This window comes from Sylvia atricapilla, chromosome W, assembly GCF_009819655.1.
Source record: "Sylvia atricapilla isolate bSylAtr1 chromosome W, bSylAtr1.pri, whole genome shotgun sequence".
In the NCBI taxonomy this organism is placed as follows: Eukaryota; Metazoa; Chordata; class Aves; order Passeriformes; family Sylviidae; genus Sylvia; species Sylvia atricapilla.
In genome coordinates this window covers 20,194,771-20,217,913 of record NC_089173.1, presented here as the reverse complement: position 1 = coordinate 20,217,913, position 23,143 = coordinate 20,194,771, and the positions used below count along the sequence as shown (strand labels likewise).

Genomic DNA, 23,143 nt, shown 5'->3' with positions numbered 1-23,143 from the left:
TCATTCTATACCATTTTCACAGACCTCATGCGCAACACCCATTGGTTGGTAATTTTCTTACTACTTCATTTATTGGTCAGAAGGTGATTTGTGTGTACATGCTAAGGTTCAGGTTGTTTACATTTTTCTTTTGTGGATTCTCATGGAACAGATCTAATATTTATGCAGGTGCACTTATTTTTCTCCCCAAGAATAGATTGTTATGCTAATGAGCTTTTCATACCCAAGATTGTTTAGTATGATAACTTGCAAGTTATCTGCACTTAGCTAAAGTAGCAGGGCCCAATCCATATTTTATAAGGCCTTTCTTTTATAACATCTTTTACCTGTCTGCAACATGGTTTCCTTATCTTAGGGTTACAAACACGGTGGGCTATTCTTATCTAATACATTCAATCACACCTATTTTGCTAATACATGCCTAATTTTACTATTACACACTTTGTTTGCTATATTAGCTATACTTCATCTATAATTGTGTATTGATTATGTTCCTATTCTCTATTTCATACAAAATTACATTTTTCTACCCTTTGTGACAGCTCTCCCATTTGTCATAAAAACAGCAGTTAGCATGCTTCTTCCTTCTTATCACCTAGCCCACAGAGGCTAAGCCCTTGTTCTGCAGAAAAGCAGTTAGTCAGACACATTAGCTCACATTCTTTTTTCTTTTCATCTTAGTCCACTTGAGTTTGTTTTTTTTCAAAAACAGTTATGTTTAGGCATAGCATCTAGCATTCTCTTATCATCATAGCCTCTTCCAGGGCTGGGCTTCTTGTCTTGCAAAAGCAGCTTGTTCTGCAGAAGCTAAACACTTAATTTTTATTAATCTACACTTTATATTAAAGTGCTTATGTTAAAGGAGTCCTGTGTTTCAGGTAGAAACATTTAGGTTTGTGTTTGCAGTCAAATAGTATCTAGTAAGAGTTTTATTTTTCTGACATAATGTCCTGGGGTGACTATGATGCCTGTATCCCCAATTGTCTGTTCTGTGTGTGCTGTATGTTGTGTTCTGTACCTTTAAGACTGGTTCTGAGAGTGAAGCAGGGAAAGAAGAAGCGCGCAATTTGTTTTGAAAAACAGCCTTCACCCCTCCACATTTTTCTTTTTCTCTTCCTTGGGACTGTGTGTTCATCGGATACACAGACAGCGGCCAGAGAGAGGGTTTTTTTTCATTTTAGTTCGTTTAGCTAGCTGAGGTAAAGAAGCTTCCTGGACTGTTTTTCTCTCTTTTTCTTGGGATTGTTTAAATTTGCTCTGGACTGAAAAGCCAGAAAAAGACCAGGATCTGGCACCTGTGGCCCACCGGGGCCTAGACCTCGGCATTTTCCAGCACCAAAGGGACTGGGACTGATAAGAGACTGAGACAGCCAAGCTAACTCCTGGCAAGGACTTCCTCAGTTTTGCCATCTCTCTTCAGAGCAGCGAGAGGTTTTATTGTTTCATATTTTTCCATTCCTCATGCTTGTGGGCATTTTGTTAGTTAAATAAACAGTTTTTTCCACTTTTCTCTGAGGAAGTTCTTTTTCCCGGACCGGCTGAGAGGAGGGGGCCGTTTGGGTTTGCTCTCCAGAGGAACCCCATTTGGAGGTTTTCTCCCAAATTTGCCCTAAACCAGGACACATATATAGATTGCACTATGGCTTTGCCCTATCCAAATAGAAGAAGAATAGCAAACCTGAAGTACAGGCACTAATGAGGATGCCAGGAAGTAAGGCAGTAAAAGGAAACAAAGTGACTGTCCTGGTAGCAATATTCTGAAAATACTTGTCATAGTGTAGCTTAAAAGTTGAAGTTCTTGTTCAGTAGCTGTAAACACTACTGAATCTTCTTCCAGGATGATCTATTTATTACCAAATATCTGAAATATCAGAATCAGACTCTCCCAACACTAAAATTGTGTTAAAGAGGGCATCATTTATTCAGGCCTAAGGTGCATGCAGGGGATTCTAATCTAATATGGATACGTGATTCTACAAGAGGGTTACTTATATACTGTTGCTACATGCATAGTACAATTTACCTATTATAAATCCCACCACATGTTCCCAGAGATTCAGTCCTTTGTTTTGTCTATCACTGCATTCTTGGGCCAAATGTCTTCTTATCTCCCAACTATCCTTGCTGGAAGCAGCTTTCACAGGCCTTGTTTCTCTGCTAAAGTTGCATAGACACAGTAAAAATTGAACTAACCCTTTTGTATTATGTTGAGTATAACATCAGGGGAGTTTATTCTTTTTCTAGGGACTATAAGCATGATAGTTATAAACTGGGGAAGGGGGGGCAGGTTGATGACTGTCATCTCTACCTCCTTGCCTACTGAGTGTATTCAGTGGTGTCAAAGAACTATGGTGAGCAGGCAGCTAAAATCAGGACACCAAAATAAGATTTCTTCAGTTTAAGCTCAGCTAGAGGAGTTAAACATAAAGTGAATGCAGTAATGGTTGGGTACTTGTAGGTGAGGGACTGAGTTGCATCTTTCTTCCTCCTAAATTAGTTTGTCTCGCTGTAACTGACCTAACAACAAGCTAGCCTAAAACTCTGACACTCTCTAGTACCTAGTATCCTGGCTGAATTAAGCTCAGATAGCTGATTTGCCTTAGATCAGTGAAACTGTGGGATGTAAATAGTTCTGTGAGCTACTGCTTTACTTAAAAAAATATATTGCCTAATTTGATCTTTTTGTCTCAACATATAATTGGCCTTTTCAGTGAAAAAAAATGACCTGTAAACATGGCTGCTGCTGCATCTTTTTTTTTTTTTTTTTTTTTTTGTTCACCTAGAAGCTATACCTGTGTAGAAGACACAGGTTCTGCCAAGAAAACTTACAGTTAGCTCACCCCTGAGTTTTGTTGTCTCTTGCATTTTTAATCTTAGTCCTTGGGTTGCTTTATTATGTGTTGGATCTCGTGAAACCACATGTAAGCACAGGAGCAGGCTTTCCTTGGAAAACCTCAGTGGTCCTGAGTATTATGCAATGGTAGTATGTTGGGAGACAGAAATTATGACTTGAGTCCTCTTGATCATGAGAAAAACAGCCTGTTGTATTGTTCGGAACCTTCTTATATACGAAGTTCAAAAGTCCCGGCCCTAGACACTGATTGGCCTGTCTTAGCCCTGTCCAACTCCTTGACCAGTGAAATGTCTGCTCTCTGGACTGTCTGTGATTGACTGAGGTCTCTGCACAAGCTCTCTTATTCACCTAGGGACTTCTAGAACAAGCCAGGTCAGCCGAACTGGACTTGCCATGACCAGATTTATTTTGTCTTAGCTAAAAACTAGCTGTCACACCAGAGGAGTCTGCAGCTTACACAATACAAACACTTGAGCTGAAGTGAATGTGTTCTGCTCTTCTGCCCTGGGTAAATTTCTGCTCTGCTCCCATTGTAGGGTGGTGTGTAGAGCTAGGCATGTCCTTGCTGCCGTAGCCATAGCCGCTCTTCTGTGGTGGTCTGGTGACAAGAGGCATTCGATTGCTGCTCTTGGAGCCATGCCATTTGTGTAACTGGCCTTGAACTGTGGGCTAGGATTGTTTATGCAGATGATAAATCTTTTGGTTGTGAGGGTGCTGTGGCAAAAGACTGAGGTAAGGACTCAGTGCTGCTGTAACACACCCACATAGAGTCAGTATCATGAGCAGGCACGTACAGACTGTAAAGCCACATGAGCTTCTGAATTTGTTTCATAAAGGTGAACAGAAAAACCTTTTGCTGCGTATCTGGCACTCTGGCCTCATAAAATTTGGGTTGCAAGGCAAAAGCATATGCCAGTCTAAGTAAAACAGTAGCCAGGTTCTCAATGGCTCTTATCCGATCTGTTTGCCTGCTCCTGTTTCTGGGAATAAAACTTCCCATAGCTTGTCCTGTTGAACAAGGTCAGCACTCTGCATCCAAGTTGCATGGTTAGGTGCTTGAGGTGAAGAAGGTGACCCAGGATTCTGCTCTCATTGTATGTGACCTGCTTTTGGGGTCTCTTTTTGTATTCTCAGTTGATTGTGAGCCTAGCTGTGGTGCAGGTGCCAGGAGATGCTTCTCTGGAGATGGCACATTAGACTGGTGGGACTTTCTCGGCAGATTGAGCAGTGCCAAGGGAAGAATCTGTGCTCCACAATGCAGAAAGTGGTCTGCCAGTCCTCCTTTGAGGGGAGCATTTTTGGCGTTAATCAGTCCAGATACAGCTTGCTTTCCTACTGGATGGCTCTTCTGACTGCTGTGAATTGCAGGACAGCACAAGGAAGTTAATATTCAGTGCTGGGATCTCTGCAGTCTTCCCACAACTGGCTTGGCTCTGAGAGTCTTGCCCTACATCTGCCTACTAACTTCAGAGGCACTGGAAGGTAATTTTGCTGTCATTGCCCATTAATATTTGGTTCATCAAGTTATGCTGATTTTTTAAACAAACGGATGGTATTCAGACTTGGAAAATGCTTTTGGTGGCAAGGAATGTAGTATTAGGAACACAAGTAGATGGACCAGTGTCCTGGTTTGAGACAAATTTAGAAGGAAATGTCCCAAAAGGGTGTCTCCTCTGAAGAAGGCATATTTCAGCAACCTCTCCCCCACACAAGGTTCAGAAAAAATTCCCTTGGAAAAAAGAACTGTTTATTTAACAAGCAGAGTGTTCACAGACATGAATAGAATGAATAATATGAATAATGTGAAATAAAACCTCTCACTGCTCTGAAGAAATGGTAAATTCAGAGTCCTTCTGTGGTTCAGAGAGGCCTTCTGTGGGTGCGGCTTGGCTTTCTCTCTCTCTCTCTGGTGCTGGGATGCAGCGTTTGGGCCAGTGCAGTGTGGGAGGGGGCCCCAGGCGATGCTGTTCCAGACTGAAAAGCTGAACAGTTCAAGAAGAAGAAGAAGCCACAGTCCCATGGAAATTTTTTTGCCTTAGCTACTAGAAAAACTAGCTAAAAGCAGAGAGAAACTCTCCGTCTCTCTTCCCTGCTGCAGGGCCGAGAGCAGGAAGAAAAATCGAGACCCTTATCTCCATTTTTAAACACAAACAGTGAAAGGAATTTCCACCACTTCCCCCCCTTCTCTCTCTGAGCTTGCTTAAAGGCATAGAACTTATATTTGGTGTAAAGCAGACAGTAGGAGATACAATACAACATCATAAAGTCACCCTAGGACAGCCAGATTAACTTGCACAAGAAAGGCAAAAAAACCCCAGTCCTTTAGATCTCAACTGAACAGTTACTTAATAATTTTAAAATTTTTTCCCACACAGAAAGAGTAATTAAAAACCTTTGCACTGGCAAATGTAGAACAGGTCTTTTCACCTTAGCAAGTGTTCTTATCCTGCAAGTGTTTTGAACCGAGCAAGAGCGCAATTATATCTTGAGTTCTACCTTTTCAAATCTAGTTTATCCTGTTGAACAACAGTTGTTGGATAGTACTGCTTGAATTGGGACTTGGTAAATGCCTTATGGATTGTTTTCTGAGTGTTACCAGCCCAAGTAAGGCCTGGTGTTTAGATTTTTCTGGTTCACTTAGTATTTTCCTCATAAGAAATTGTGTAGAGTTATACTGTGGGTCCACATGGGCACTGATATATAAAACAAACTATCTATTGGACTTAGTGGATTTTTTTTCCATGATTTCACTGCAATGGTTGCTTGTTGATCTCTTTGTTCTGTTTCATAAATAAAATATTTTGCTTTATTTTCCAGGCTCACATTAAATTTCCTATCGACTATCCATATTCACCACCTACCTTCAGATTCCTGACCAAAATGTGGCACCCCAACATTTATGAGGTAAAGTGTTTTTTAAGCTAATATTTTTTTTTCTCAGGTATGTGAAAAGGTTTCCTATGTCCTTAAACTTCTAGAAGTATTGAAGATACTAAACATCTCTAGCCATAACTAAAGTAGTTAGCTGTTTGCGTTTAAATGCCAGCTTCATGATTGCAGAGTTAAATCTAAATGTTGTAGGAAATGCTTTTTCTGTAGACAGGGATGGAGCCTTTCTCATACCTGCAAGTGCAGCAAGCAGCCCCAGCTGAAGCATCATGCCATGAGCACTGGCAGTTTTAGGGGATTCTTGGATCCCCTAAACTGGTGCGTGGAGTGTTGCTGTACTGGGATACTTAGACAACTAGTTGTTTGTACACCTTTCAAGTACATTTTTAATTTGAGTTGAAATTGTGTGATGAGACAAGAAATGTTGGGGAAGAGTCTTCTGCAGCAGTCAGCCTATGATAAAGGGGTTTGGACTTGGCATGCTCCAACTGCAGAAAGAACCAGATCTGGAGTCCAGCTTCAGGAGGAGTCATGCACAGCCTTGCCACCCTCGGACCAGAGTGAACAGATACCTTTTGACTTAATGTCTGCTAGTCAATTTGAAGAAGCCCTTAGTTCAGTGCATGTATGAGTGATGTTCAGAGTGTAACAGTGGGCTATCAAATCCATGATTGGATCATGGTACAACTATATAGTAGGTTCAGAAGGAGAATGATTTTATGTTTTTTAGAAAGAAGCACTCCCTAGCTTGAAAGCATTTTCTTCATGATGCTGCGCATGGGCTGCTTGAAGAGATTTAAAGTTGTCAAGGACCAAAGCACCAGAGGAAGTGCTGCCATGAGATTGGTGTGGTGTTCTGCTGATGGACTAGCTCAGGGGCTTAGTGGTCAGGGTAACATCTGCTGTTGCTGGGGCATAGGATACATTGCCCTGCATCTGCTGTGAATGGACTATGTTGTGTTTTTTGCTGGGCTTTCCTCTTTCAAGTGACCTTTAAGGTTTCTCCTGGAGCCTGGTTGAGTTGAGCTGTTGTGTTAGAGCTCATGTGAGCAGCAGTTTGAGACAGTTTGACAGTACTGCTGCAAAGACTGTGAGAAGCAGCATTTCATTTCATTTCATTTCATACAATTGGTTCAAAATTACCAAATTTCATGGCTGTATTTGAAAATTGAAGGCCTGTTTTGGCTCAAAACTCAATTTTTTTAGTGGAAGCCAATCAAATCCCTGCTAAACTTTTGGATATCCTAGACAAACATCAGCCTGCCAGGACTACTGCTTGAATACTTTGAGGAGTTAAAGGTCTTTGAAAAATGCTCTATTTGGTGCAGCTCTGTTTCCTTATCACAGGTCTTCTGCAGGCATTCTTTGTGTCTACTACAAACCATGAATAAACATGGAGAAAGGCTCGCCCCTTGACTACATCGATCCCTAAAACCTTGTGCTGATCTCATCAAGCCCCATGACACCTTTACCCATCCAGGATCTAAATGCAGTGCTGCCCTGCTTGAATTTCCAATCATGTAACACTGATTGCTGTAAGAAGGAAGCTTCTCACATTCTTGCTTCCTTCCCCCTATATCTTTGTATTGCTGAATATCTGCTTGTCCACATACTGCTGACCTAATCACATGAGGAAATTCTCCGGGGTGCAGTGATGGCTTCTCCTAGTCATCATCTCCCAGGAGATGGTTAAAGGAGAAACTGGGTTGTGGAGGTGGGCGGAGCCCCGGCTGCTTTGCCCTGGAGGGAGCCAAGCTGAGGAGTCAAGGAAGAATTTCGCAACTTCAGCCAGAGTGCTGTGCTAGTACCCCTAGGGCCATATTCAGCCTCTCATGTGTGAAGAGTTCAAAAGGTTTAGTTAAGTTTGGCAATCCCAGTGCAGGAGCTGACATGAGAGAGTGCTTCAGCTGTTTGAAAGCTGCTCTGGATTTTTCAGTCCATTCAATAATCCCTCTCTCAGCTGCTTTTAAGGTTCCATACAGGGGTTTTACCAACAACCCATAATTAGCTATCCATAACCGACACCAGCCCACCATTCCCAGGAAGGCTTGCATTTCTCTTACAGTGTGGGGCTCAGGGAGCTGACAGATGGCCTCCTTCCGTTCCTTGCTAAGCCATCGGTGTCCACGGAAGATCTCCAGTCCCAAGTAGATCACTTCTTCTCTAGCAACCTGCATTTTGTCTTTCGAAACCTTATATCCACTAAATCCCAAAAAGTTTAACAAGCTTACAGTAAATCGTATACAGTCCTCCCTGTTTCCAGCTGCAATCAGGATATCATCAACATATTGAAGAACAACTGCTTCCTGCTCTCGTCCTTTCCATTCCTCCAGTTCCTTTGCCAGCTGATTCCCAAAGAGAGTTGCGCTGCATTTGAACCCTTGAGGTAAAACCGTCCAAGTGAGTTGGCTTTTCCTCCCTGTTGTAGGGTTTTCCCACTCGAAAGCGAAAAGCTCTTCGCTATCTTTATGTACAGGAATGCAAAAAAAGGCATCCTTCAGATCCACCACAGTGAACCACCCCAATTCATCTGTTAATGTGGTCAAAAGGGTGTAAGGATTAGCTACCACCAAGTGTATATCCTCTGTGATTCTGTTAATGGCCTTTAGGTCTTGCACTAACCTGTAGCGCCTACCATCAGCTTTCTTAATAGCTAAAATGGGGGTGTTAAATTTGGATTCACATGGCACCAACAGACCATGTTGTAGGAAATTTTCAATAATAGGTGCTAGTCCTATACAACTTTCTAATTTTAAGGGATATTGTTTTTGTCTTACTGGTGTAGCTCCTGGTTTGAGTGTAACCCTCACTGGTTCTGCTTATTTAGATCTTCCCGGGACATCACCAGCCCACACTATTGGATTTACCACACTCTCAACCTCAGCGGGGATTTCATCGTGCTTTTCCTGTATAAAGAGTGCAGCGACTTGGACAAATTTAGATTCAGGGATTATAATTTGTACACCCTTCCCTTTCCTGAATTTAATCTCTGCCTCCAATCTTTCTAACAAGTCCCTGCCCAGCAATGGTTTGGGGGAGTTGGGCATATAAAGGAATTGGTGGGTCACCCAATGCTTTCCTAATTTAAAGTCCAAGGGCTGGAAGAAAGGTCGAGTTTCGCTTGCCCCAACAACATGTGCGGTATCGTGACTCAGTTCCCCTTCTAAGGTATTTAACACAGAGTAAGCCGCTCCTGTATCCACTAAAAATTCTATATCCTCTTTCCCCAGCTTAGCTATAACCGAGGGCTCTGCTGGGGGGGTAGCCCTCGGTCTCCATCAATCGGACCTTGAGCCACCCGAGGTCTGTACCACTGGGAGCTGGGGAACCGAGGATTTTTCTTTCAACAGTGGACACGTTCTTCTCCAGTGCCCTAAATTCTTACAGAGGGTACACCGGTCCTTCTCTGTAGGGGAAGTCTTCCTAAATGGCCCTTCCTGTGCTGCCTTCTTAACAGGCTGAGATTTGCCCCTTTCAGTCGGACCTCTATCCCGAAACACCTTCCAGGCCACCTCTAACAATTTATCCATATCTCGGACCCCCTCTATCTTCTGCAGTTTCCTTCTGATATCGTTCAAAGCTTGGCCCATAAACAGCAAAACCAGATGTGCTTTACCATCACCTGACTCAGGATCTAGATCTGTGTATTTGACAGCGGTCTCTCTTAACCGATTTAAAAAATCAGTAGGTGATTCATCATAATTTTGCCTAACTTCATAGAGTTTTGACCAGTTTATAGCCTTAGGGACACCATGCTTCAATCCATACACCACGAGGTTTTGATATCGTTTTAATCTTGCTAATTGCTCGGGTAAATTCGGATCCCACTCTGGGTTTTCAAGGGGGAAGATCTGAGTGACCGTACCTTGAAGCAATCCACTGGCTATGCCCCCTTCAACAAAAGTGGTAATAGCTTTATTGACCATTCGTTTTTCTGTGGGATCAAGTAACATATCTAGCATGGAATTTAAGTCAGCCCAATCAGGATTTTGGGAATTGATAGCTCTTTCTACTAACTTGGCTACCTTGTCTGGGTTCTCCTTATACTTCCCTACTGTAGTTTTCCACTGTTCTAACTCTATGAGGGAGTATGGGACCTTCACATACACTAGCCCTTGATTACCAACTGCTTGTCTTAATGGAGCTTGAAGGACTGGCTCCCTTTCCTTTTTCCCTTTCCTAGTACGACGGGCAATTTGGCTTCGCTCTCTGATAGCCTTTATTGCTATTCTCCCCCTCCTACGCTTATTTGTAATTTTGTCTGTTTCTTCATCACTTTGTTCCTCCTCAGAGCTGTCTGAGCGAGAGCTATCCGATTCTGTTGCAACTAACAGCCCAGCTCTACTCCCAATCCGTGTAAGACTATGAGACCGATAGGCTCTGCCTGCTGCCCGTCTGCCTTTGATAACATCATCTCCCGAGACAGTTCCTTGACCTTCGGGGTTGCTATGGTACCGGACAGGCCCGAGATCGGGGGAGGGATCCCTCCCCCTATGAGAGGTATAGTCCACACCCTCCCTGTGAGATCCTCTGTCCCTGGCCCCCCCTTTTCGGGATGGGGCCAGGAGCTGCTGCCGCCGGCTTTCCCTCCCCCCTTTTCCCCGCCCTTTGGGGGGGTGAAGGGGATGGGGACAGAGATGGTGTCCGGCGCTGCCGAAACCTCTCCTCCTCCCTTTTCACTGCCCGAGGCCCGGGCCCGCCCCGCGGCTGTGAGTGGGGCGATGGCAGCGGGGGGGTGGCTGCACCCTGTCCGGTGCCAGGAGCTGCTCTCAGCGCAGGGGCCACTAGGTCCTCTGGCTGGTCTCCGCTACACACGCTGCAGAGAAGCGGCTTTTCCTTCTTCTTTCGTACAACCATAATGTTTCCTCTCTTGCTATCCCGAGCTTGTTCACTGGCCAGTACCATAAACAATCAGGCATACTCCAGTTCCTCAAAACACCTATCCCCACACAAACATGACATCAAACTAGATATCAACCTTTTATCAAAACTCCCGAATTGAGGCCACACCTCTCCATTATCTAATGTGTATGCTGGCCATAATCTCTCCGAAAGCCTAATCAGTTTAGGCTTTAGAAGCGTGGACTCTTCCCCAACCAACTTCGTCCAGTTTCTCAGCACCAGCCCCAGAGGGCTGTCCCTCGGGATAGCCTTATCATTATCCCCTTTGTTAGAATATACACAACCCATCCTGATATCCCAATCACTCACGCGCCTCTGTCTCAAGGGCTCTGGTGCCGGCGCCTCAGGACCTCTGCTGACAAGACAAAAAATGCCTTGGTCCAAAGGGTTCCCAGCAGCCTCAAACCCCGATGTCCTGGCGGAGTCGCCAAAAACTGTTGCCTATGACTGAGGCAGAGGCCGGTCAGGGTTAAAGTTAAGGTGCATTTTATTTTGGCCTTCAAGGCCAGCCCCGGCGGCCACAGCAGTGGCTGCCTCGCTCGCTTCAAAAGGCCTGCCCCACAAAAAGACCGAGTCACCAAACCTCCTCCCCCCCTCCAGGCCCCAGTCCATCTGCACACGCCCCACTCGCCGTCCAATCAACACTCCAAATGACGGTGCTCCATCCCCCACGCCGTCCATCCTTGGGGCCTGGAGCCCAGGGAGAGAACGTTCCCAAAGACGCGAATCCCGCGCCGAAACCCAAAACCTGAGGCATCACCTGTTGGCTGGACTTTCTTGTTTGAGCTATGGAAATGAACTCTATAGGTAGATTGTCTTTTAAATCATGTAAAATATGCATTTGAGGAGACGATTTTTGAGCAAAGGTGTTTGTGATGGACTGTATTGCATTAGAATTTGTGATTCCTGTGGTCCCATGAGATGTTTGAACAGAAAGAAAGAGATGGGAACCTCTGTGTACTAATGTATACCAAAGCGTTATACTTCTGTGTATCTAGCATGCCAGACCATGGAATCCACATAGTCCGATATATCCAGTCATCCATTTCTTCCTCCCTGCTGAAGGCAGGGACCCTCCATTCATGTTCCTCACTGGAGTGTTCATTGTCTGACCTTTGCGATGCCAGACCAGAAGTCCCCTCACCAGGATCAAAGGACATGATTTCAGTTCTTCTATGTGGGAGATCGCTGATTGCCTTCTTGTGTCTCTGCAGCAACTATGCTGACAGTCATTTTGAATGACCCCTTCTTAACAGCTTGCTTCCCTATCAGTTCACATATATGGGCTTCCAGCAGAAAGGTGGATTCATCATCCCACTTTATGTCCAACTCCTGGTCAAACAGGAAAAACCAGAGTGCACCATGCGGCATGTGCCTGGGGCTTCCTTTCCCTCTGACCGGAGCAGGAGAAGACCAATCTCTTGGGCAGATCCTGACAGCTGAGGCACTGGCCTGTAGGGATGAAGAGGTACAAAGATTTTCTTAAAAGTTTTTGAGCCACGAAGCTGCTCTCTCTACAGTTGGTGTATCTATTTGTGGGTAATACATTGCTGCCAAGCTGTTAGAATATGATGCAAGGGCACCTTGAACCACCTTCTTCCACATGGCCAGTGTGCAAGGGACACCCTCTGGATCTTTAGAGACCCTGTCACTTTTTAGATCACTATAGATGACTTCTAGCACTGCTAATTCTCTCAAGTACTGGATATCTCCATCTGCAGTGGCCCACTTCCCTGGAGAATTCACAAGATTCTTAAATGGATATCTTGCCATCTCCAGAGGCTGCAAATTGCTGCCCCTTTTCCAATTCTTCTTTCAATTTCCTGATCTCTAGCAAGAGATGCCAGTTGCTGGGCTTCATGACCTTTTAAGTCCTGACTGCCGGCCCCATTATCCCAGCATCAAAGCAGCCAGGCAGAAATCCGCTCACGTGACTAGTGGCTTGTGGTGGTTTGAAAGCAAAACAAGTGAGAGGCTCCAAGTCAGAAATACAATTTAATAGGAAGAAAGGAAAAAAAAAAAAAGTAAAATAAAATAAACAAAATAATACAAAAGACCACTGACAGAGTCAGAATACAACCTGAGCAGGGTGATGGAAGCGGTCCAGGTGAGGTGATCTTCCTGAAGCTGTGTTTCCGTAGAAAGGTCTGATAGCTTTGGTCCTCTGGGAATCCAGTGGATAAGGGCTGCTTGTACTGTCTCAAATACCAGCTTATATCCAGGTGAGAATGCTTGGCTCCTCCCCGTGTGCGGAGCATCTCACAATGGGATGATGAGTCATACAGGAGGTCCTTGAAGGCCCATTAAAAAGAGATAGCTCCCGGAGGAATTTATCTATGAGTCATGCAGCAAGGCATTTGATGGGCCATTAACAGAAGACAGCCCAGAGGGAGGGAGCCTGGGAAAACACTGCCCCACCTGGATTCATCAGTTCATGAAGATGGTGATAGAATACTTTGTGCACATCCTATACTACAACCCAGGACATGGCTGTAATGTTTTCACAAGTCTCGAAGTTCTGATGAGGTCAGGGACCAAAAAACTTTGATTTCCTGTTTGAATTGTCTCACTCCTTTCTTCAATTTGTTGAAGGACTAGTTTCTTGATCAGATGCTTCCTTTCCTGATTATTCCTCCTCCTCTTCTTCCTTTTCAAATTGATGGTATGGATGTGTTGTTCTCTTTGTCCACTTTTTCTTTTTCACTTCTGAGGCAATTACTGTAGTTGTTGTTTGAGTCCCTGTCTCAGTCATAGTGTCCTCAAAGGCAGTTTGGGTTTCTGCCTCAACTACAGTCATCTGAGAGTACCGAACTGTGGCTCAATAGGCACAGGCCAGTGTTGCGAAGAGTGAAGACATGATTTACTGGAGGGTGAGCAGTTCCAGACTGATCCCTTTGGCCTGTACGGCCTGTGGGCCTCTTGGGTCTGCAGGGCCTGCAGGCCTCTGTTATGCAGGAAAAATTCCCAGTTGTGGCACAGTAAAAATTCCCTTCTGACATTAAGATGTTCCAGGCAATAATGAGGTTTGATATGCAGAATTGTAGCTCTGATACTTTAACCACCTTAAGACAGAGATTGTTTACATACTTTGTGTGACCTGTAATGTCAACTAAGTTGTGAATGTACAAAAGTCACTGCTGTAAACAATAAAGGGGAGAGCGACATGATAACCACATTGGCTTGATGTGTCATCTGCTCTGTCCAGCCTCCTATCAATTAAGGACATTTGTTACAAGGGGTGCCCGAACAGGGAACCTATGCGTCGATGCGGATCGCTTGGATGCGGGGCTCGGACACGAGCCAGGCTCAGACGTGAGCTACGGACTGCTTGGACGCAAGCAGATTTGCGCTTCGATGCGGATTGAGAATTGCCGACACATGCTGGCTGCGGGCAATTCACGGATTAATTTTATCGCCTAAACGAAGATTAATTAAGTTTCCCGGATGCGGGATTTATCGCCTGAACGCAGGAAGACTCCGTCTTTGTTTCTGAACCAGGACCGGCACAGTTCAGCAGGGGAGACAAGTGTGGGAGCGGAAGGCTGGAGGCGGGACCACCTGGTCTGAAAAGTGGAGCTGCAGCAGCTCGCATTGAGTGGAGAAGACAGCTGCGGTAAGCTGAACTTGTGAAACAAAGAAACAGAAAGGAAAAGATATGAATAGAAAGTTACAGACAGCACGCGGCTTCTCATGAATATTCTCTCTAATAGAGGTGAAAAGCTTAAGGACAATGACTAGCCCTATGGGCTAACATAACAAACAAAACAAGAAAATTAGCCAGACCATCACTCGTGTTTAGTGAGACAGAGTGGAAAAAACTAGAAAAATACTGCGAGACTGTATCAGTGGAGACGGAAAAGACAGAAAAATAGCTCGGGAGTTTGGCGCGTGTTGGAAAGAGAGTTTAATTACCTGGGAACTGTCTCAGCCGAACACAAAGGCTGCCGAGACTGCCTGACTGCTGAGATCGCCATTCAGGCTTTTAACGGGGCAGGGGAATGAAGCAGAGAGATGTAAAAGTCCTCCAAGATCGCAAACGTTTTCAGTGTTTCTAATCCCTGCCCCGGGAAAGGCAACACAATGGCGCCTGCCTGCCGCATTCTGCTGCTCTGAATAGACCTCGTGGCTTCAGGAGCGGAAGTTCTCTTGCCAGCTCCGGAAAGAGACTGAGCACAATTGGGAAGTGGCACAGCTGCCAGACCCTGAGGGCATGGTGAAAGATGAGAGGTCAAGCAGAGCTGAGAGCGACAAGGGGGGCTGGCACTGGGGACGACCCAGGAGGGCAGAGTGCGAGGCGGAGACCGGAGCGAGGCAGTGCGGCCCCCTTCCTCCCCCAGACAGTGGGGAAGCAGTGGAGCGCGGGGGGGCGGGGGGCAGCAGCGGCTGTGTCTCCCGCAGCAGCGGCGACAGGAGAGGTGGCAGCATGACCAGCTCAGTCACAGCACGGCACGGTGGCAGTGGACCATGTTCCCTTCTCCCACCACGATCATCGGGGAATGGAAGAATTCTAGCTTTTCAGTTTCAGTCTCCAGAGCAAACAGCGGTCCCAGAGAGAGAGAGAGAAAAACACATGTGCCCCACAAGAGTTCTAAGCCCCCACTCCTCATGCAGGAGAGGGAGAAATGTGAAAGCCTAAGAATGCCTGCAAAGCAGGTGCCATGATCACAAGCAAAGTACACGAAAGAAAACACAGTAATAATTTATTTTTGTTAAAATAAAAGTAAATTTTAATTATAATAATTTGATGCACTTGAATCCAAGTTAGATTGTGTTTTAGTGTTTTATTGGTATTAAAATGATTTTTATGTGGTTTGTTTTAGGTTTAAGCCTTGTTAAGGATAAGTGAAAATTAAGATTTATGAAGTTTAAGTAATAATAGGAATTATTTTAAGTTTAGGCTTTGTTAAGTATAAATTGAATTTAAGATTAAGGTTTATAAAGTCTAAGTGATGATAGATTTGTATTTTATAAATGTAGAGATTTAATGTATGAAGGTTTTAAAGTTAAATTTTGTTAAAGTATGTTAATTTAATTTACAGAGTTTAGTGGATTTTTTGAGATATAAGATGGTTTTGACAGAAACAGCTGGGATGAAACATTAAAAAGGTTGTGAATGGAAAAAAGAAAAAAGAAGATTTTTATATTAAGATTGTTATAAGTTATAAGCTATTTTATAAGGTTTTTGTGTTTTAAGATAAGAAGTAAGTTAAGTTTAAGATAATTATTTAAGAGACATAACTTGGTAATTGATTATTTTGTTGTTATTGTTAAGAGCTTTGTTTTAAAAATGTTTTAAGGGATATCACTCTAGGATAAAGCCAAGGTCCTGGCCACACTTTAACTAGCGAAGATGTTTTCATCAGCAAAGCCTGATGTTTTCTCCACAACAAAAACTAAATACAAGTCATTTTGTCTTGACAATTTGACCTTATATATATGACAGCTGAACAGACTTTTGAGGTAAACTTGGGGAGCCTTACTCGAGGAGGTTACCTAAGCCCTCCCTGAAAGGGAGTTTTTCAGCTGTTGCAGAATCTGGGACAATGAGAAAGTATTTTGGTAATCGACAGTCATCCAGCTTCATATGTGTTATTATTACATTTCCTTTTGATAGATAACCCAGTCCAGATAGCTCATTTGGTAGAGCAATGTGTCACCATTGACAAGTGTTCCAAGAAAACTGCCACCAAACATCTTTCTCATTTGTAAATGTCAAGTCTAGTCTACAGTATTAGTTATGCCTATGACTCGGTCTGAAATTGCTCAAAAAAAAAAAGGGGGATTTGTTGCGAAGAGTGAAGACATGATTTACTGGAGGGTGAGCAGTTCCAGACTGATCCCTTTGGCCTGTACGGCCTGTGGGCTTCTTGGGCCTGCAGGGCCTGCAGGCCTCTGTGATGCAGGAAAAATTCCCAGTTGTGGCGCAGTAAAAATTCCCTTCTGACATTAAGATGTTCCGGGCAATAATGAGGTTTGATATGCAGAATTGTGGCTCTGATACTTTAACCACCTTAAGACAGAGATTGTTTACATACTTTGTGTGACCTGTAATGTCAACTAAGTTGTGAATGTACAAAAGTCACTGCTGTAAACAATAAAGGGGAGAGCGACATGATAACCATATTGGCTCAATGTGTCATCTGCTCTGTCCAGCCTCCTATTAATTAGGGACCTTTGTTATAGGCCAGGTCCCAGTACAGGGTGAGAAGCTGCTGGTTTTCATTGGGGTAGGCAAGGCACCCTTCTATCAGGTGACAGGTCAGTTTGTCAGGGTTCATTACCTGTTCAGGTGCAAAGTCCCAGGCAATGGGAGGTGATAACCACCCTGGGAACCTGCCCAAATCCTGCCACTCAGGGATGGGGTGCTTCAGGGTACATTTCAATGTTGCAACACCCAAAATTTTTCTCTTACACCAGGACAACACCAGATTCCACACACCTCATAATATGCTAAAAGTATTATTTAGTGGTATCAAACAGATCATGTTACAATGAACAAGGACCTCAGGACCCTACATAATAAAACCATCCACATTAATCCCAAGGTAGGGTGAGGGAAATCACAGAATCACACAGAATCAACTAGGTTGAAAAAGACCTTTGGCATCATTGAGTCCAACCTATGACCTAACACCACCTTGTCAAGTAGACCATAGCATTAAGTGCCTCATCCAGTCTTAAACACCTCCAGGGATGATGACTCCACTGATGCCTTGGAGTAGCTACCTGGAACAGAGGCTAGACAAGATTAAAAGAATAAAAGCGGGTATTTATTAAAGGCCTTCAATAGGTACACCTTGGGCAGTCAGAAGTCTCCAAGAGGCTACACACAAGATGGATGATGGTCACAAGTTTTTCATACAGATACAAGTTTGGTCCATTTACATATCAGGGGTTAATCCTCCAATTACAGCTTCAGGTAATAAAGTGATATACCCCCAGTTTACTCCTTCCCCCAATTCATTTTTGTTTATACTTTTCGGGACCTGAGACAGTAAGGTGTCCTTGAGTTTCAGGCCTAGAAAGGAACTTTTTTGTCTGAATAAAATGGGAGAACAGTAGCTGACAAGCTATGGAGTTTTAGAGTTATGCACTAAAGCAGTACAGGATCTGAAAAATATAAAAGCTAAATCCTAAGGCATCACCACCACCTACTGGGCAGCCTATTCCCATGCTGAATCACTCTTTCTGTGAAGATTTTTTTTCTAATATCTAGCCTAAACTTCCCCTGGCACAGCTTAAGACTGTGTCCTCTTGTTCTGTCACTGGTTGCCTGGTAGCAGAGCCCAACCCCCACCTGGCTACAACCTCCTTTCAGGTAGTTGTAGAGAGTGATAAGGTCTCCCCTGAGCCTCCTTTTCTCCAGGCTAAACAACCCCAGCTCCCTTAGTTGCTTCTCATAGGACTTGTGTACTAGACCCTTCCACCAGCCGTGTTGCCCTTCTGTGGACATGCTCCAGCATCTCAACATTTTTCCAAAATTGAGGGTCCCAGAACTGGACATAATATGCAAGGTGCGGACTAACCAGTGACAAGTACAGGGGAAGAATCACTTCCCTAGTGCTGCTGGCTACACTATCCCTGATACAGGCCAGGATGCCATTTGCCTTCTTGGCCATGTGGGCACACTGCTGGCTCATGTTCAGCCTGATGTCAATCAGTACCCCCATGTCCCTGTCTGCCTTGCCACTGTCTAGGCACTCTGTCCCCAACCTGTAGTTCTGCATGGGGTTGTTGTGACCAAAGAGCAGGACCCAGCACTTGGTCTTGTTAAGCCTCATATTGTTGGATTCAGCCCATCTATCCAGCCTGTCCAGGTCCCTCTGCAGAACTCTCCTACCTTCCAGCAGATTTACCCCCTCCCAACCTGGTGTCATGTGCAAATTTGCTAATGGTAGACTTGATCAATTTATCCAGATCATCACTAAAGATATTAAACAGGACTGGTTCCAACACTGATCCCAGGGGAACACCACTAGTGACTGGCTGCCAAGTGGATGCAACACCATTCCCTACCACTCTCTGGGCTCGACTATCCAGTTCTTAACCCAGCAAAGGGTGCACCTGTCCAAGCCATGGGCTGCCAGCTTTTCCAGGAGTATGCTGTAGGACACAGTGTCAAAGGCTTTGCTGAAGTCTAGGTAGACAACATACACAGCCTTCTCTGCATCCACCAGGTGGTTCACCTCATCATAAAAGGAGATCTGGTTGGCCAGGCAGGACCTGTCCCTCTCAAATCCGTGCTGGGAGATGTATTTCCTCATCTTCTCCACGAGATAACTCTCCCAGCACAGCAAGGCCATCAATGCCATGGCAAAGCAAAGAGCCATCGTTTGTATAACCATGTTCCCAAACTCCGCAAAATAAAAAGATAAGCAGTGCAGCTGACAATCTCCCTGTCTCACACAGGAGCTTGCTACTTGATACCTACTATAACATGCAGTATATATAACTGCCCTTGCCACCAAAAAGGACTTGTGGGTTTACCTGGGCTGGATGTCAGGTGCCCACCAAGCCACTCTATCATCCCTCCTTTCCAGCTGTCAGGGAAGAGAAAATAAGATGGAAAATGACTCCTAGGTTGAGATAAGGCAGTTTACTAAAGCAGAAGCAAAAGATTGCACATACATAAAGGGGAACAAAAAAGGGATTTTATTCTCTACTTCTCATCAGTGAGTGATGTCAAGCCAATTCCCAGGAAGCAGGGCTTCAACACATGTAGCTATTGCTCTGGAAGGCAAACATTGCAAATAACAAATGCCTCCCTTCTTCCTCCTTCTTTTAGCTTTTATATCTGAGTTGATGCCATATGGTATGGAATATCCCTTTGGTCCATTTGGGTCAGCTGGCCTGGTTGTGTCATCAGATATTTGCCTCAAGCCAGGCTCTTCTCAACTTTTGTTTCTGTCTTGCAGAATGGAGATGTATGTATTTCAATTCTTCACCCACCTGTAGATGACCCACAAAGTGGAGAGCTGCCCTCTGAGAGGTGGAATCCTACGCAAAATGTCAGGTAACTGTGAATCTATGATGTACAACAGTGACCTCAAAAGCCTGTGATCTCTCTCCAAGACTAAGGCCTGTGTTTGAAAAGTTTTGGAACAGAATTCAAGACTTTGGGAGCTTTAGGTCCTTAACTGGGTGAGAACCAGACTTATCAAGTTGTCCGAAGTGCTGATGCTGAGGTGTCCTGATGATGGACTAACAATGTGGAGAATTCTGTCCTGTTCACAGGGTTTCATGCTCCTAAAGCAACTTATTTCAAATTTTCTGCCCTTCCCCAGTCATTGTTATCCTATACTTCAGGTTTTCAAATTCATCCAAGATACCACTAGTGGAAAAGAACATTTTTGGGTATTTGTGCTCAGTAGGAGTATTTTTGTTCATAATCCTGCCTACTGTTTGCCTTACAGTATTTGTCTGTCTCCTGTCTTGCAGTGTGATATCTCGAGCAGTTAGCCAGGTAGCTTTCTTCCTGACAAAAAGACGCAAAGGATCACTAAGTATTAGAGGCATTTGGGGCTGACCTGTCCTTTTTTTTTTTTTTTTTTTTTCTTTTTAAACACCAGCTGGATTTCATCCTCATTACAAGACACTGCCAATAAAGAACTGATAAAACTCATATTAACTAGCAGTTCACCTGTGCAGCTGGAGTAGTAAGTGATGTAGTGAAAAAACCCTGAAGTAAGGTGTTGCAGCATGGTGGGATGATGGAAAGGCTGCAACCTTCTTTGAAGCATCTCCTTCAGAAGCTGCTTGGAGTAAGGCCATGAGAACAGTCATTTCAAGTCCATGCACACACACATGCCACAGATAGCTCAGTGGAGGAAAGACAGGAAGGGCCTTCTGTATGATGAATTCCAGCAAGGGTTTATTTATGCATGAGGACCCTAATAAAAATATGCAACTTATAGTAATAAGTTTTGACACAATACTAAACAAAATAGTTGTAACACACAAAATTACAATTTCACTTTCACAGATTTGTTGCGCTAAAAAGTACATAAAGAAAAAAAATGTTAGAGGCCTTTACATCTCTGCCTCTCAATGGCTTTAAAAACTCGTTATTCTCAAAAAGACAAAATTACTTGGATCTTACAACTACCTTTATAAAAAGGAGAAACAGTCATGCTGTTAGAAAACAAGAGAATTTTGAAAACTGAAAGCATCCTTAAAACTCATAAAAATAGCTATAAAAGAGGCTATTCCTCTTGAGTATGTTTGAGCCATTGAACATTGGTATGTATCTTTACATGAAACTCACAGCACTGTGTTTAGGCATCGTTTTTATTATAGACACACAGATATTTGACTGAAATCTAGAAACAGCAAGCAGAGCTCAAACTGCATAAATGCAGAGATTGCACTACTAAACACAGTTGTGCTTTTCCTATATTGCTAACATGTCTTGTTGGAAAGTGTAAGTTTTACTTTATGTTTAGATTTAGTGAGTTTGAAAAAATGGGTTTTTAGACTTATATAACCTTAACAGCTGCTTATATTTTCCTGTCTTATCCCCTCAGTTTATACTGAGTAGAAAAGGTGTAGGAAAATAAGAGGGAATAACTGCAAAACAATGAGAGGGTAAAATTCAACAGTCTTATAAGCTTATGAAGTAGTGGAGAATGATCTTTCACACTTCTTTTCTTTCCTTTCTTCCATGCCACCTGCGCTTGTTTTTTTGCTGTCTCTGAGGCTCAGGAGAAGTGTCTTTGGGTGCTTGTCTTGGTTTGGGAAGACAGGTATCTGCCAAGGAAAGCTGGAGCTTCCCTTGGAATGGAGAATATAAACTATCACCACTACTATCCCCCTTTTTCTTCCGATTATAAATTTGCAGTTAAAAGCTTTTAGGCAAAAGATTTTGGAAATAGAAATAGCATTTTTTACTAGTATGTATAACAAAGCAAACAAAACAAAAAAAAACTACTACATTGATAACAAAAACAGTACCAAGAACCTCGAGGACTTTGCTTCACAAAAACCCAGGGCAGTTTGGTCTCAGTGCCTTTGTAAGATCTTCAGAGTACTAAGCTGGAACAGTAGAAAAAGTCCCGGGCTGGTAGCTGGGATGGCAGGATGTCCCAGAAGTCAGGGGCAGGGTGTCCCAGTAGGGCAGGGGGATGCGGAGTCACACTGTAGCAAGAGGAGCAGTGCCGATGAAAACCACGACGGCAGGGCAGGGCTGGCTCAACTCTCACAAGGCGGCAGAGAAGCTCAGAATTCCATAGTGAGCAGATGATGGTAGATTTTCCAGGACTGGACTCCTCCAGAGAGAATGAACTCTTCTAGCAGCGAGTAGTAACTCAGCTGTGCTCTCTCCCCGAACACCGAAAAAAACCAGCGTGCCCAGCTGCCTCAAGCTCTGTCCTTCCCCTGCCCCAAAACTCGCGTTATCTCCCCCTCCGAGCTTTGACCACCCCTTTGTTTTTTGTTAAATAGGTTTAAGTATGACACTTAGTCTCCTTGGTAACTTATGGGGAAAAATTCTTTAGAGGAAAAAGGAACAAACTTAACCTCCAACAGTGCTGCATTTGGGTGTTTCGTGTACAGCTCTCTGTTTATGCTTGGAATCCACCTTGGGTGAGATCCTGTAGATATGTAAACACATACTCTTTCCAAAGGTTTTAATGGAGAGGGTATTATTTGTTTAGATTTGGGATAACTGATGTCTAAAATTGATACATTTTGATCAGGGTCATTCCCAGTTCCCACACTGGAAACGCAGGAACTGGGAGTAGCTGGATTGGAGGAAGTGAGGGGGGAGCATGCAAGTGGGGGAATAGGACTCAGCCCAGTAGCAGCACGACCCAGCCTAGTAGTGGTAGCCACAAGAAGGGGACATACAGCATCTGCAACAGCTAGCGCGGTTGTGGCACCTGGCACGGGAGCTGAGCCAGACATGGGTGAGGCTCGGGGATGGAGGGTCGGGTGGGAGCAGAGGCACGCCTGGAGCCAGGAGGAGGCAGAGCAGAAATAGCAAGCAGGGGCAGAGTGGGGGTGGGAATGAGCCCCACGCTCTGTACCTTAGAGGGGAGGGGGACAGGGTGGAGGAATTTGATACAACCAAACTGGTTCAGCAGATTTGTCCAGTTTGTCATTAACAAGTGAATGGGAGGGAGGATGGATGATTAGAAGAACTAGAGAAGAGGAAGGGGGGGGGGGGGGGAGGGTGCTGGCACGGGGGAAGAAAAGGCCGTGGATGGGGGAGCTGGCTTGGTGGGGGTGGCCCTCAAGAGGGCAGTGTGCGCCACGAGGGGGACTGGCCCTGCGGGAAGGGTAGGAAAACAGGGGCGGGGCCCTGAGGTGGAGGAGGGGAAGGGAAGGGAGGAGGAGGATCCTAGAGGGTGTTTTGTGTGATAATGGCAGGAAAATTCTGTGCCGATTCATTCAAAATGACAGATCTGGCTACATGGCTGGCACCATCTTGTGCCATAGAACAGAATGAGAGAACAGGGAGAATAGGTATGGGAAAGAGGGCTAGGGTAGAACTCAAGCCAG

General features: G+C 44.4%; 1 protein-coding gene across 1 annotated transcript in view; it reads left to right on the top strand.

Annotated features, from left to right (window-relative positions):
* LOC136373269 (ubiquitin-conjugating enzyme E2 R2) overlaps window positions 1–23,143 on the top strand; it is a 123,413-nt gene that overhangs the window by 89,286 nt on the left and 10,984 nt on the right. Inside the window, exons 2-3 of the mRNA XM_066338176.1 lie at window positions 5,672–5,758; window positions 19,561–19,658. Of these exons, the coding sequence (XP_066194273.1) occupies window positions 5,672–5,758; window positions 19,561–19,658 (185 nt within the window). The remainder of the gene's footprint in view (window positions 1–5,671; window positions 5,759–19,560; window positions 19,659–23,143) is intronic.